The 16,558-nt window shown below is 39.7% G+C and overlaps 1 protein-coding gene across 1 annotated transcript; it reads left to right on the forward strand.

The window, feature by feature from the left end:
* Positions 1-2,462: 2,462 nt before the first annotated feature.
* Positions 2,463-3,688, forward strand: LOC137210996 (geranylgeranyl transferase type-2 subunit beta-like). Its single transcript, XM_067713101.1, is given in 3 exon segments — positions 2,463-2,688; positions 2,691-2,902; positions 3,076-3,688. Coding segments are annotated over 3 exon segments (1,008 nt in total). The 5' UTR covers positions 2,463-2,474; the 3' UTR covers positions 3,658-3,688.
* Positions 3,689-16,558: the final 12,870 nt, after the last annotated feature.

The following is a 16,558-nucleotide window of genomic DNA, read 5'->3' on the forward strand; positions in this document are numbered from 1 at the left end:
CCACCAGGGAAGCCCAGTTTACTTTTTTCTTAATTTAACTCTTATTCTTAAAGTCACTCACAGTTTTAGAAAACTTGAAAATAAAACTCAAACGTCTGTAAGTTTTTCTTTGGTGATCTCTTAAGGGTTTCATGAAAGAATTATAAATATTATCTTTCATCTTTGAAACCATGTTCTTTGGCCCTCTAGAGGAAACGGTGTGGGAATAAATAATACATTTGTAAACCCAGGATAGAATATAATCTTGACTTTATTGATAAGAATTGACATACACAAAATAGCTAGTAAAGTACAAATCACAGTGCCATTGTGCAGGAGGAATGGCGAAATACACAAGACTAAGGGAGACACAGTAAAAAAGAAAAGTACATGATATAACTCCCTCAATATTTTAAAACAGATGTCATCACATGCAGAAAGTTTTCAGCATTTTTATGTTTCTGATTCTGTACTTTGTTTCAAAATCATGAGAACTATAAAGAGTAACAGTGTTTACCTTTTATGAATTTATCTTTCTAAAGATATGGTGCACAATAACCAAATTTTCTTCCTTTACATTTTCGTCAAAAACTGGAAGAATATTTTCTGAATTAGCCTTGAGATGGATGCTATTGTGCAGTTTCACTAAAATACCCAGATACTTTGATATTATATGCACATTTTTTAGTTCAAGAAGAGCAAGAGAAAGCTTTGGGTGTTGTCCATGTATGGAAAGTAGTTATAACTTCCTTCATTCACTTTCTCCCGCCTTCCAATGTGGCATTTACTCTTCTGGGATGGCTTCCCTCACCTCTCCAAGTGGAGTTAATCACCTCTGCTTTTCTGCTCCCATCTTGTATTTCTTTGGTCTTTGTTAGTGATTTACTTGTTGAATAGCTCCATTTCCAGATTGGTAGTTCTGGGAAGGCAGGTTCCAGTCATCCTAGTATCACTGTCCAGAGCCTGCTCTATATTTGTTGTTTAAAAAATATGTTTAATAAGTCTTTTGAGGGTACAGCGGGTGGAGGTGAATATCAGAGAATAAAAAGTAGGCTCCTAGGACTGCTAGCTTTAAACCTGTCTCATGGGGATGTGCGGCTACTGGTGGGTGGGGGAAAGAGTCAGATCATGCAGATTAGCTGAGGAAAAAAGGGCAACTGGAGTTGGACAAATTTTGAAAGAATTGCAGTTTATATATGTCCAGGATTCATTCCTAAAGGGCACTGCTTCAAGAGTGTTTCATTGGAGTGTGGTTTTAATAAAGTCTAGAGCCATTTTCTTGTCCTCAAGATGTTCCTTGTAACTCTAAGGCTATATCTAAATTAAAGCTAATGACCAAACAGATTTTTTTCTCTGTTAATGTCTAGCAGGAAAGAACCATTAGAAAATTTCTGAATTAGAGTCTGTTTATTGAGAAGAATCATCATGTATTCCCTTAAGCAACTCCCTGTCTTAAAAGTAAGTATAACTGATATGTTCAGTGAGCAAGACTCATGGAATGTAATCAAAAGCAACTTTATTTTGTCTCCCACTATTCTAATAAAATTTATTCAGTGGGGAGAAGTTCGTCCTCTGACCCTGGATAAAAAGTCTTGCAGTCCAAAGATTTTCTATTCACTCCTAGGTAATAAAAAGCCCTGCAGCCACTTTAAGTCACAAACACAGTCTCCTTGAATAATTAGAAATCCCTAGGGCCCCCTGTAATAATCAGAGCTTCAAACTTTATTCACGGTTAGAGGGACGCCTTGTCCTCACGAGGGCTTGTTGCAGACCAGCACTTCGATTTCTTTCTTACCTCCTTCTCCCTCACTAATGGTAATATTTGATGCTGCTAGAGTTGAAGTTCTGGAAGGAAAGGTCAGAAAGAGGCCAAGAAGGTCTTATTTGGCTGACACTGCCATAAGGTGGCATTGGGGGTTTCAATCTGGTTCTTCCTCTCATGGGCTCTTTGTTAGGTTCTTCAGAGAAGCCCACTGGGAGCCTCTCACCATGCCTCCTAAAGTGTGGATAATTTGGGACTAGATGATGCATTCTCTTCTGCACTCATCAGCCCCTCATGAGTCTACCCCAGTTGGGGTTACCTTGCCCCTCTAGACAGTCCTTTTCAGCCATATTTTCACAGGCTCCAGGCTGGCTCTTGCTCACCTGGACCACAGTTACGAGTCCTTGCCCTCATAAACAGTAGAATGGAGCCACACTGGTGTAGCCCATATTGATCTCTTTCACTACTTGCCCCCCTCAGATTGATAGCAGAGCCTCTTTCCTTGAGATTCCTAAGGGATATATTGGATAACTATCCACTGTGCCTCCTAAACTCCTGCTGATACATACCAGAGCACACATTTTAGCCCTTCTCTTCAAGCTTAATCTAAAGGGAATGCATCTTCTACCCCCAGTCCCCCTCAGCACACTGATGCCTATCTCCAAAGAATGACCCTCCTCATAAATCTTATTTCAGTCTTCAAAAACATTACCAGCTCTTTTCAGTCTCAGACATGGGCACACCGCAGAAGGATGTTATTAACAAGTCAGATGCACCCGACACCCTATTAGTGGAGAAGCATGCAGATTATATAGCATCCTATGGCTCAAAGAAAGATGATTACAAATACTGTATGTCTGCATATTTGAGAATGAGTGGCATCTATTGGGGTCTGACTGTAATGGATCTCATGGGACAACTACATCGCATGAATAGAGAAGAAATTCTGACATTAAGTCTTGTCAACACGAGTGTGGTGGAATAAGTGCTAGTATTGGACATGATCCTCATCTTTTGTACACTCTTAGTGCTGTCCAGATTCTTACTCTCTATGATAGTATTAATGTTATTGATGTAAATAAAGTTGTGGAATATGTTCAGAGTCTACAGAAAGAAGATGGTTCTTTCGCTGGAGATGTTTGGGGTCCCACTAAGCAGCTGGTCTAACTGAAGTTAATGGTCTGCTGGAAGTTCCAGCATGCACTGTGCTAGTTATATCAGCATACAGGAGTACTGGAACAGAGGGGGCCAGTCTAAAAGATAGGGCTGAATACAGTGCAGGCAGGAGAGACCAGCTGCTTCATGGGATGTGAAAATCTACTTTTATATAATAGGGAGAAATCGACGCAAGATTGTCTTTTTGTGCGGTGGCAACTTTGGCTCTATTGGGGAAGCTGGATGCTATTAATGTGGAAAAGGCAATCGAACTTGTTTTATCATGTATGAACTTTGATGGTGGATTTGGTTGCAGGCCAGGTTCTGAATCCCATGCTGGGCAGATCTATTGTTGCACAGGATTCCTGGCTATTACTAGTCAGTTGCATCGAGTAAATTCTGATTTACTTGGTTGGTGGCTTTGTGAACGACAGCTTCCATCAGGTGGACTCAATGGAAGGCCAGAGAAGTTACCAGATCTATGCTATTCTTGGTGGGTGTTGGCTTCCCTAAAGATAATTGGAAGGCTTCATTGGATTGACAGAGAGAAACTGTGCAGTTTCATTTTAGCATGTCAAGATGAAGAAACGGGAGGATTTGCGGACAGGCCAGGAGATATGGTAGATCCTTTTCATACTCTATTTGGAATTGCTGGATTGTCACCTTTGGGAGAAGAACAGATTAAACCTGTTAGCCCTGTGTTTTGCATGCCTGAAGAAATACTTTGGAGAGTGAATGTTCAGCCTGAACTAGTGAGCTAGATTAGATTCCTTGATGCAAAAGGTGCTTAGTGTAGTTTTACTGTTTTAACATTTCAGTATTTGAAGTGCTTAACAACCTTAATGGCTGCCATGTTAATATTTTATACATGAATTGTGTTGATTTTAATAAATTATATAATTATACATATTGTAAATTAGAGACCTTTATTGTATCTTCAGCTTTCCGTTTTCTTCTGGAATGCTGTTATTCTGAGCGTAATATTTTGTTTATGCTTCAATGTATCTATCTTGTCTCCATAACAGCAAACTGAGTTGAACTCTATTTAGCTGATGAAGTCTTGTGTTCTGATTTTCCCATGTACTCCCTTGATATGTTATATATAACTATAGTTAATATAAATTGGTCTTTGTCAATGAGAATGTTAACTGATAAAGAATTGTTGAACCCTATAGGAATTAAAAGATGAAAAAGAAAAACCAAAACACAACATTACCATTTTACTTCCTTGGTGGGAGTAAAGGGTTTTCAAGAGTCTTGTAACTACTTTTCAAACATTCCTTTTTAAATTCTGCATATAGCCTGGCAGTTTCTTTGGAATACATCCCTTAGGGTATCTTGGTGTCTAAGATGAAACTTCCGAATTAAAGTCCTGTTACTCAAATAAATGTTCACAAAACAGTAATAAGTAGACATTTGAATGTATTAGTCTTCACTGATAGGCGTTATTGACTTGTACATATGAATTTAGGGTTAGTGATCTGTAGAGAGGCCCCTAAGTAACAAATAAATTAATTGTTCTTTATGCCCTTGATGTAGATCTTATCTTGATACCCTCACAGGCCTAGTGAGTGAAGAGGTGAACAAGAGAAGCTTTTTAATTGTTCTTCAAAAATTCTGTAGCTAGTAAATCAAGTGGATTCCAGAATACAACATATGTGTTATTTGGATTGGGAAGGCATTTTCTCATAGAAAGAACATGGTAAGTAGTTCAAGATGAGTGTCTGATGAACGAATTAAACAATGATCAGGTATCTAGGCTATCTCTAAGGAATTCAGTTATGTCCCTAAAAGTACTAGCCTGTAATCTGAATGCTAAGAACAGAGTGACATATGGTTTTGGGAGAAGAAGAAGAGGGTTTTTTTCCTCTCTTAGACTGAGTTGGACAAAGTGTTTAGCCAGTTTGGCTTTGGTATACTTTTTTTTTTTTGCGGTAAGCAGGCCTCTCACTGTTGTGGCCTCTCCCGTTGCGGAGCAACAGGCTCCGGATGCACAGGCTCAGCGTCCATGGCTCAAGGGCCTAGCCGCTCCGCGGCATGTGGGATCTTTCCGGACCGGGGCACAAACCCGTGTCCCCTGCATCGGCAGGCGGACTCTCAACCACTGCGCCACCAGGGAAACCCTGGCTTTGGTATACTTTTACCTCCTTTTTTTTTTGGATACCTTTGTCCTGTCTCCTTGTGCTCAGGCACCTATTTACCCAGTATACTAATAGTTTTCTAAATCCCAAGCCCAGCCTTCTTTTCAGAGTTTTCTACATTCCTAATTCACCTCCCCTTTTCAGTAACACAGTTCACATCAGCACCACTCACTGATCTAAGCTGGAGATAGCAGAAAGTGTTATGATTGAATTAATTCACACTAATGTTTAGATGGCTGGAAATAGTTTAAATAGTTTATCCGTGCTGGAAATCCAATATTTGCATTTAAAAAAAGAGGTTTATTAATCCAAATTAATTTAATCTGTGAAGGAATGAGTATCTTGCATAGGGCCTGGAATATGTTAAACTTTCAATATTATTTGTTGAATGAATGGATGAATGTTGGGCTTTCAGGCAGCATAAAAAAATGAAGTGAACATTTTGTGCAATTTAGGGAAGGTATTTTTAGGTAGGGGTGGCATCTTTTTAGACTTACCAGCTCTACCTTCAGGGTCAGCTCCTTAGACTGTTTTGCTTTTCAAAGTTCTAAAGGTAAAACCCATAGAGTATTTAAAAATCTAAACATTTTTACAACTCACAAATGGAAGTAGAAAACAAAGGCAGTGGGAAATTGGGGAGTTGGGATTGGGTCAGGAATTGTAATGGCAAAGGTACTTGTTAGTCCAGATTTGTAAAATTGAGGGACTCTGAACTGAAATACAATATGAGTAGAGTGTAAAAATTAGATTTGACATCATGTTTATTTAGCTTTTTTGGTGTAAATTATCTGTATCCTTTTATCAAGACTATGTAACATGAGCTCCTTGGTTTCTTTCACAGCTATTTTGCTTCTCTAAATAACCCAAACTGTGACAGAGACTGGGCTCAATGAGGGAAAGAGAGGAAAAAAAAAAAAAAAAAAGGAAAGAAATTTGCCTTGTGTCCCAGCAGTCACAGTCAGTATATGAAGAGGAGGCTAATGAACTTGCTTGAGCTACACCGTAGGTTGTGAGTTAGGGCTGGTGCCTTTGAACTGCTTCACTCTGCCCAGACGCTAGGTAATCTGGACTGAAAAACAATGAAAAAGGCAATATGGAATAACATATACTAATAAAGTACCTGAAGTTACTATGTATTCAATGCCAGGTAAAATAACTCTTCACTACCATAAAGAGCAGTGGGTATAGCTAAACTTTTCCAAATAAATACTAATGTAAAACATCAGGAGGAAAAATGGCCCCACAAACTAAATATATGTTTCACATTAGTAAAATAATGCTATGGGGTTTGAAAAGAGGGTGGGGGGAGGAGGAATCACCAGTATGCAAATGATTAGAAGCTAATTGGATTTCCCAGAGGAGTAGAGTTGAGAATCCACTGGTTGTTTAAAGAGCAATGAATTCTGAGCTCTTACAACTGCATGTTGAAGAAGATCCTCCGTGCACTTAAAGAGGTCATGGTGCCTTTTAATGCAACTATAATGCAACTATAGGAATATTGCTAAAAACGCTGCACAGATAGTAATCTTTAAGCCTCAGATGAGCCAGAGTCAGCTTTGCAATGCTGCCTGCAGAAAGAAAGATCTCATTTGTGAAAATAACCACTCTGTTTTCATATTGCCAGACATCTGCTCCTGGCTAAGAACAACATGAAAGGGAAATTTTTCTGGTAGGGCTCTGTCCTTCTGCAAAGGAAGACATTCTTTTGAAATAATTGACCATCTCGACAGAATGGCCTATATTCGTATCTGCAAATTAATCTAATCAGGGCCTCCCCCTTGGGTTAAAATTGACACTTAACTCTCGTGGAGGCCTAATGGCATTCTTGTCCTTACACTTTATGCCAGGGTCAGCGACGACAAAGATAAGGTGCAAAATATTTGGCAATACAAAAAATACAGTGTCCTAGAAGAAAGTAAGGAAATACACATTCAGTGGGCACCTATGGTTTGCATTTATCAGGCATGCTACTCTCCTATATATACCTTTGTAACAACCTTTTTTTTTTTTTTACATCTTTATTGGAGTATAAATACGATGTTGTGTTAGTTGCTGTACAACAAAGTAAATCAGCTATATGTATACATATATCCCCATATGCCCTCCCTTTTGAGCCTTCCTCCCATCCTCCCTATCCAACCCCTTTAGGTGGTCACAAAGCACCGAGCTGATCTCCCTGTACTATGCAGCAGCTTCCCATGAGCCATCCATTTTACATTTGGTAGTGTATATATGTCAATGCTACTCTTCATCACAGCTTCTACTTCCCCCTGGTGCCCTCAAGTCCTTTCTCTAGGTCTGTGTCTTTATTCCTGCCCTGCCAGTAGGTTCATCAGTACCGCTTTTTAAAATTCCATGTATATGCATTAGCATATGTTGTTAGTTTTTCTCTTTCTGACTTACTTCACTCTGTATCACAGACTCTAGGTCCATCCACCTCACTACAGATAACTCAACTTCGTTTCTTTTAATGGCTGAGTAATATTCCATTGTATATATATGTGCCACATCTTCTTTATCCATTCATCTGTTGACGGACATTTAGGTTGCTTCCATGTCCTGGCTATTGTAAATAGTGCTACAATGAGCATTGTGGTACATGACTCTTTTTGAATTATGGTTTTCTCAGGGTATATGCCCAGTAGTGGGATTGCTGGGTCATATGGTAGTTCTATTTTTAACTTTTTAAGGAACCTCCATACTGTTCTCCATAGTGGCTGTATCAATTTACATTCCCACCAACAGTGCAAGAGGGTTCCTTTTTCTCCACACCCTCCTCAGCATTTATTATTTGTAGATTTTTTTGATGATGGCCATTCTAACCAGTGTGAGGTGATACATCATTGTGGTTTTGATTTGTATTTCTCTAATGATTAGGGATGTGGATAATCTTTTCATGTATTTGTTGGCCATCTGTGTGTCTTCTTTGGTGAAATGTCTGTTTAGGTCTTCTCATTTTTGGATTGGGTTGTTTGTTTTTGTGATATTGAGCTGCATGAGCTGCTTGTATATTTTGGAGATTAATCCTTTGTCAGTTGCTTCATTTACAAATATTTTCTCCCATTCTGAGGGTTGTCTTTTCATCTTGTTTATGGTTTCCTTTGCTCTGCAAAAGCTTTTAAGTTTCATTAGGTCCCATTTGTTTATTTTTGTTTTTATTTCCCTTACTCTAGGAGGTGGGTCAAAAAGGATCTTGCTGTGATTTATGTCAAAGAGTGTTCTCCCTATGTTTTCCTCTAAGAGTTCTATAGTGTCTGGCCTTACATTTAGGTCTTTAATCCATTTTGAGTTTATTTTTGTGTATGGTCTTAGGGTGTATTCTAATTTCATTCTTTTATATGTAGCTGTCCATTTTCCCCAGCACCACTTATTGAAGAGGCTGCCTTTTCTCCATTGTATATTCTTGCTTCCTTTGTCAAAGATTAGGTGACCATATGTGTGTGGGTTTATCTCTGGGCTTTCTATCCTGTTCCATTGATCTATATTTCTGTTTTTGTGCCAGTACCATACTGTCTTAATTACTGTAGCTTTGTGGTATAGTCTGAAGTCAGGGAGTCTGATTCCTCCAGCTCCGTTTTTCTTTCTTAAAATTGTTTTGGCTATTTGGGGTCTTTTGTGTTTCCATACAAATTGTAAAATTTCTTGTTCCAGTTCTGTGAAAAATGCCCTTGGTAATTTGATAGGGATTGCATTTAACCTGTAGATTGCTTTGGGTAGTATAGTCATTTTCACAATATTGATTCTTCCAATCCAGGAGCATGGTACATCTGTTTATGTTATCTCTGATTTCCTTCATCAGTGTTGATGAGTACAGGTTTTCTGAGTACAGGTCTTTTGCCTCCTTAAGTAGGTGTATTTCTAGGTATTTTATTCTTTTTGTTGCGATTGTAAATGGGAATATTTCCTTATTTTCTCTTTCTGATCTTTCATTGTTAGTGTATAGGAATGCAAGAGATTTCTGTGCATTAATTTTGTGTCCTGCAACCTTACCAGATTCATTAATTAGCTGTAGTAGTTTTCTGGTGGCATCTTTAGGATTCTCTATGTCTAGTATCGTGTCATCAGCAAACAGTGACAGGTTTACTTCTTCTTTTCCAATTTTATTCCTTTTATTTATTTTTCTTCTCTGATTGCTGTGGCTAGGACTTCCAATACTATGTTGAATAATAGTGGCGAGAGTGCACATCCTTATCTTGTTCCTGATCTTAGAGGAAATGCTTTCAGTTTTTCACCATTGAGACTGATGTTTGCTGTGGGTTTGTCGTATATGGCTTTTATTATGTTGAGGTAGGTTCCCTCTGTGCCCACTTGCTGGAGCATTTTTATCTTAAATGGGTGTTGAATTTTGTTGAAAGCTTTTTCTGTATCTATTGAGATGATCATATGGTTTTTATTCTTTAATATGTTAATATGGTGTATCACATTGATTGTTTTGCATATATTGAAGAATCCTTGCATCCCTGGGATAAATCCCACTTGATCATGTTGTATGATCCTTTCAATGTATTGTTAGATTCTGTTTTGTTGTATTTTGTTGAGGATTTTTGCATCTATGTTTATCAGTGATATTGGTCTATAATTTTCTTTTTTTGTGATATCTTTGTCTGGTTTTGGTATCAGGGTGATGGTGGCCTCATAGAATGGGAGTGTTCCTCCGTCTGCAATTTTTTGGAAGAGTTTGAGAAGAATATGTGTTAGCTTTTTTCTAAATGTTTGATAGAATTCTCCCGTGAAGCTATCTGGTCCTGGACTTTTGTTTGTTGGAAGATTTTTAATTACAGTTTCAATGTGATTACCTGTGATAGGTCTGTTTATGTTTACTAATTCTTCCTGGTTCAATCTTGGAAGGCTGTACTTTTCCAAGAATTTGTCCATTTCTTCCAGGTTTTCCATTTTATTGGTATATAGTTGCTTATAGTAGTCTCTTATGATCCTTTGTATTTCTGTGGTGTCAGTTGTAATCTCTCCTTTTTAATTTCTAATTTTATTGATTCAAGTCCTCTCCCTTTTTCCCTTGATGAGTCTGACTAAAGATTTATCAATTTTGTTTATATTCTCAAAGAACCAGCTTAGTTTTATTCATCTTTGCTATTGTTTTCTTTGTTTCTATTTCATTTATTTTTTGCTCTGATCTTTATGATTTCTTTCCTTCTACTAACTTTGGGTTTTCTTTGTTCTTCTTTTTCTGGTTGCTTTAGGTGTAAGGTTAGATTGTTTATTTCAGGTTTTTCTTTTTCTTGAGGTGAGCTTGAATTGCTATGAACTTCCCTCTTAGAACTGCTTTTGCTGCGACCCATAGGTTTTGGATCATGGTGTTTTCATTGTCATTTGTTTCTAGGTATTTTTTGATTTCCCCTTTGATTTCTTCAGTGATCTCTTGGTTATTTAGCAGCACACTGTTTAGTCTCCATATATTTGTGTTTTTTACTGTCTTTTTCCTGTAATTGATTTCTAACCTCGTAGCATTGTGGTTGGAAAAGATGCTTGATATGATTTCAATTTTCTTAACTTTTCCAAGGCTTGATTTGTGACCCAAGATGCGATCTATTCTGGAGAACGTTCTGTGTGCACTTGAGAAGAAAGTGTATTCTTCTGCTTTCAGGTGAAATGTCCTAAAAATATCAATGAAGTCTATCTGGTCTATTGTATCATTTAAAGCTTGTGTTTCCTTATTTATTTTCTGTCTGGATGATCTGTCTATTGGTAAAAGTGGGGTGAAAGTCCCCCACTGTTATTGTGTTACTGTCAATTTCCCCTTTTATGGCTGTCAGCATTTTCCTTATATATTGAGGTGTACCTATGTTGGGTGCATATATATTTACAATTGTTATGTCTTCTTCTTGGATTGATCCCTTGATCCTTATGTAGTGTCTTTCCTTAACTCTTGTAACAATCTTTATTTTAAAGTCTATTTTATCTGATATGAGTATTGCTAATCCAGCTTTCTTTTGATTTCCATTTGGATGGAATATCTTTTCCCATCCCCTCACTTTCAGTCTGTATGTGCCCCTAGGTCTGAAGTGGGTTTCTGATAGACAGCATATATAAGGGTCTTGTTTTTGCATCCATTCAGCCAGTCTGTGTCTTTTGGTTGGAGCATTTAACCCATTTACATTCAAGGTGATTATCGATATGTGTGTTCCTATTACCATTTTCTTAATTGATTTGCATTTGTTTTTGTGGGTCTTTTTCTTCCCTTGTGTTTCCCACTTAGAGCAGTTCCTTTAGCATTTGTTCTAAAGCTGGTTCGGTGGTGATGAATTCTCATAGCTTTTGTTTGTCTGTAAGGCTTTTGATATCTCTGTCAAATCTGAATGAGCTCCTTGCTGGTAATCTTGGTTGTAGGTTTTCCCCTTTCATCACTGTAAATATGCCCTGCCACTTCCTTCTGGCTTGCAGAGTTTCTGCTGAAAGATCAGTGGTTAACCTTGTGGGGATTCCCTTGTATTTTATTTGTTGCTTTTCCCTTGCTGTTTTTAATATTTTTCCTTGTACTTAATTTTTTTTTTTTTTTTCTGTATGCGGGCCTCTCACTGCTGCGGCCTCTCCCATTGCGGAGCACAGGCTCCGGACGCGCAGGCTCAGCGGCCATGGCTCATGGGCCCAGCCGCTCCGTGGCATGTGGGATCTTCCCAGACCAGGGCACAAACCCGCGTCCCCTGCCTCGGCAGGCAGACTCTCAACCACTGCGCCACCAGGGAAGCCCTGTACTTAATTTTTGATTAATATATGTCTTGGCGTGTTTCTCTTTGGGTTTATCCTGTTGGGACTCTCTGCGCTTCCTGGACTTGATTGACTATTTCCTTTCCCAAGTTAGGGAAATTTTCGACTATAATCTCTTCAAGTATTTTCTCAGACCCTTTGTTTTTCTCTTCTTCTTCTGGGACCCCTACAATTTGAATGTTGGTGTGTTTAATGTTGTCCCAGAGGTCTCTGTGATGGTCCTCAATTCTTTTCATTCTTTTTTCTTTATTCTGCTCCCTGGCAGTTATTTCCACCATTTTATCTTCCAGTTCACTTATCCATTCTGCCTCAGTTATTCTGCTATTGATTCCTTCTAGAGTATTTTTATTTTCAGTTATTGTGTTGTTCACCACTGTTTGTTTGCACTTTAATTCTTCTAGATCCTTGTTACATGTTTCTTGTATTTTCTCCATTCTGTTTCTGAGACTTTGGATCATCTTTACTATCATTACTCTGAATTCTTTTTCAGGTAGGTTGCCTATTTCATCTTCATTTATTTGGTCTTGCAGGTTTTTACCTTGCCTCCTCATCTGTAACATATTTTTTTGTCATTTCATTTTTCTTTTTTGATGGGTGGGGCTGTATTCCTGTCTTACTGGTTATTTGGCCAGAGGCATCCAGCACTGGAGTTTGCAGGCAGTTGGATAGAGCCAGGTCTTGGTGACGAGATGAGTTCCTCCAGGAGCCCTCACTCTGATTAATATTCCCTGGGATCTGAGCTTCTCTGTTAGTCTAGCAGTTTAGACTTGGAGCTCCAACCATAGAACCTTGGGCCCGACCTCCAGCCAGGGAACCAAGATCCTGCAAGATGTGTGGCGTGGCAAAAAAAAAAAAAAAAAAAAAGCAAACGAGCCAAAAGGAGCAGAACAATAACAAAGTATAAAGAATAAAATAAAATTTAAAAAATAAAAGATTTATTAGAAACAATAAAATGTAAATGAATCAACATCAATGAATCAACAACAAGGTAAAACAGAACCCCAATCTAAAAGAGGAAAAAAAAAAAGGCTTGGCTATGGGGGACAGAGTTTAGGCAGGGTGGAACTTGGGGGTGGTTAGGTTTGGGTGGGGCCTAGGCAGGGCAACATTCAAACGTGGGGCATGACATCTGCTTAGGACCTGCATGGAAGGGGAGTGGCAGCACATCCAATAGGGGGCCTCCAGAGTGTGGAGTTTTGGAGTTTGCAGGTAAGGCCCTGGGTCAGGGTGTGTGGGTGGGGTTTAAGCCCAGCACGGTTGGAGGGGGTCTCAGAGGGGTTCTCCAAGTGTAGAGGTAGGGCCCTGGGTGGGGGTATAGGGGTGGGGCTTGGCTCTGCACCACAGGATGAAGGCTCCAAGGGCAGACGATTAGACCTGGGAGCCCAACAGGCTCCCTGGTGCCTAAGTGGACAGGGAAAGCACTGGCCGTGTTCCCTTCCATTCCTCCGCCACCACACCTCCCCCAACGTCGACCCCATCCCCACTGGACCCCTAACCGTGGGTGGGTCCCGCTGAGTGTAGGAACTCCTCCCCTCCCCCAGCCACCCCTCAGCGGTGCCAGTCCAGTTGGTCCAGCCTTTACTTTTGCTCCCCCTTCCCTCCCTCCCACTCCCTCCAGACCTACACGGCTGGAGGAGGCCTAGTGGGCAGAGGATCAGGCCCAGGATCCCCAAGTGGGCAGGGGAAACCTGGCCACACTCCGTTTTTGATCCTCTGCTCTCCCAATGGTCACTCAATTTCCCCCTACCGACGTGGGATCTCTTCCCCTCCCCCAGCCACCCCTCAGGGGTGCCAGTGCCGTTCCGCCTCCACTTCTTCTCCCCTTCACTACCCCCCCATGGCCCACATCCTGCCCAGTCGCTGGGGGTTCCTCCCGTCCCATTAGGTGTCTGTGGTCCCCCATTAGTGCCTGGCAGGTGGCACAGTTGTGCAGAGATGCGAATTCCCAGTCCTCCTAGTCCGCCATCTTGACTCCGTCCCCAAAGCATGTCCGCAACAACTTTTTAAAGATGAGGAGCTTGGGCTTCCCTGGTGGCGCAGTGGTTGAGAATCCGCCTGCCGATGCAGGGGACACGGGTTCGTGCCCCGGTCTGGGAACATACCACATTGCCGCGGAGCGGCTGGGCCTGTGGAGCCATGGCTGCTGAGCTTGCGCGTCCGGAGCCTGTGCCCCGCAACGGGAGAGGCCACAGTAGTGACAGGCCCTAGTACCGCAAAAAAAAAAAAAAAAGAATATAAAGATGAGGAGCCTGAGCACAGAGAGTTTAAATAAGTTGTCCAATATTTCTCAGCCCGTAAAGTGGAAAATGTAGAATTTAAACCTAGAGCTATCAAACCCTAAAACCCCGGTCATCCCTCTGGGTTACACTGGCTTCCTTAAAGGACTTAAAGGTTGCAAGAAAGGTTAAGACTAACAAAAGGTACTGTGAAATACTAAACACTTTTGTTGGGGCAGAGGACGGGGGGACCAGGGACAATGCAACATTCTAGATATTTCATCAAATGGATCCTCCCTTGAGCACATCTGAGTGCACTCTGTGTTTCAATGTTTTCTCCTTAGAGACACTATATTTTCTTTAAGGCCCAGACTTTTTACTCTAATCTTGTTTCCCCAATGTAGTGCCTAGCCAAAGTATTGATAACACAGGGAAGTGTTGTGTTAACACGTGCTGTCCTATTTTGAATGGAACAAAGAGGTCCAAATAGAACTCTGCTGTGTCAGAAAGGTGAGCTATTTACCATATTTCACAGGCATTGCTTTGTGGTACTTTAAAATTCACAAGCATATCGTGTTGTCTTTTCGATTATGAATTGTAGATATTTTGACAAACTAGATATTTCTCTAAGAAGCCCCATCCTATATTTAAGTAGCAAAGGACCAGAAAAAAACCTGTTTTCTTTGGAATTATTTTATATGGTCTGGTCAATGTCAAAATGCTGTAGTTGCCTAATAAATAGCAGGTCATACCAATCAGTCCTCCACGGGTCTATTGTGATTGCACAGCAGACCCCACACATCAACAACCTGAGTAATTTGACACTCCAGCTCTGAAAAAGGTAAATACAATTAATGCTCGGCTGTGAAATAAGTTGAAATGTTCATTTGGGGATGCTAATCAGATTTGGAGACCGACCCCAAAGTATTCTCAGGGTTGCGTTTTTCATTTAAAAATCTATAAAATTTTATTAAGAGTGAGAAATATTGTAACTACCAAATAAACATGAGGAGGATAGTAAATGGCCTGTCTGCTGATATTAACTGTGGAATTTACTGTAGAAAAAAAGAGCTAGTGCAAAATCAGCATTCTGCCTCATGTCCTTGCTCTTTGAAGAACACCAAACATTTGACATATTAGAAATGGCTTAGAACCAAGTCAAAATTTAAACAGAACTACTAATCCTATTTGTATAAACTTGACTTGGAAGGGCTGAGAAGGAGCACTGGACTGCAAGTCAGGAAACGGGCCCCCATCCTGGCTCAGTCACAGTCTGTGTGATCTGCAGGAAGTCTCTCAGTCTTATGTTTCAATGACCTCATCTGGCAAATGGGGGAAATAATACCTCTCTCTGCCTGTGTGGGGATGTTGTGAATATCAAATAAGATGATCCACATACTGGCAGTGAGAAGCATGTCTTAGCACTATAAAATATGTGTTATCGTTATTATTATCCAGAGATAAAGCTATTAAAATGAAGATTTAATTTGATGTATCTAAAAGAGGTATGCAATAAAATACCTTGTCAATCAGATCAAGGCAATGTCTTTTATTGATGACAGTAAAATATACAAGCATAAATTGACTTTCCTACCAACTGTTCCCTACTGTTTCCCAAGGAACATTCCCTTTCACCCCCAAGAAAAATTAAGCTCTAGAAATCTGTTATTGTGACATTTAACCATCAGACACTTACTTTACCATTTTACTACTTTCCTTTTTATTGTCCTTGGTGGTAAATTCACTGGAGATGGAGGCACTGGTAACGTGCAGGTTGGGCCTTTGGATTTCCAGCAGTAATAATTGCCTAACTGCTTGAATGTCAGTGGTTGGTGTACAAAAGGACTCTCTAACTGAGATTTACTAGTTTCCCCCTTTGATATTCCATTAAGGATATTGTAGAGAGAAAGTGTGCTTTGAAAAATTGTTAGGAAAAACTGTGAGTTAGGTTTCTAGAGCTCTACCACATACGGCTCTAGGCTCAACAGGCTGCTAAGTGCAGGGAAATGAGTGGGAGTTCTGATTATGACCAATGTTCAAATCTTAGCTCCTCCACTTACGCATTGAAATGACTTTGGTTTTAAGCAATTTATTATTCAGAGCCTCAGTTTCCTTGTCTGTGTAAAAAACATGATGGTGCGTTCATTTATTTAACTACTGTGTATTGAGCCTTTGCTATGTGGCAGATACATGCTGGATTCTTAGGGGCCAGTGATGATCAAAACTCTTCTTCACAGTTTAGTAAGGAATCAAAGTGGAAGGGCTATAGACTGTGAGAAGTATTATGTAATTATAAGATTAAAGTAATAGCGGGGATAAGCAGAAAAGAGATTTAGAAGAATATGTTTAGAGGACTATACCTAGTAACAATAGTAGCTACCAGTGCATTCAATAATAATAATAATAATAATAATAATAATAATAATAATAATAATAATAGCTATCATTATTGAATGATTACTAGGTGCTACATACCGTGAAAGTAATTTACATTTATTACATACATTTTATCCACTTTACACACCAATGAGATAATTATTGTTGTTTCTTTTAACAGAGGAGAAAATAGAAGCTCCAGAAGG

The sequence above is a fragment of the Pseudorca crassidens genome, chromosome 2 (genome assembly GCF_039906515.1).
Source record: "Pseudorca crassidens isolate mPseCra1 chromosome 2, mPseCra1.hap1, whole genome shotgun sequence".
NCBI classification, from domain to species: domain Eukaryota; kingdom Metazoa; phylum Chordata; class Mammalia; order Artiodactyla; family Delphinidae; genus Pseudorca; species Pseudorca crassidens.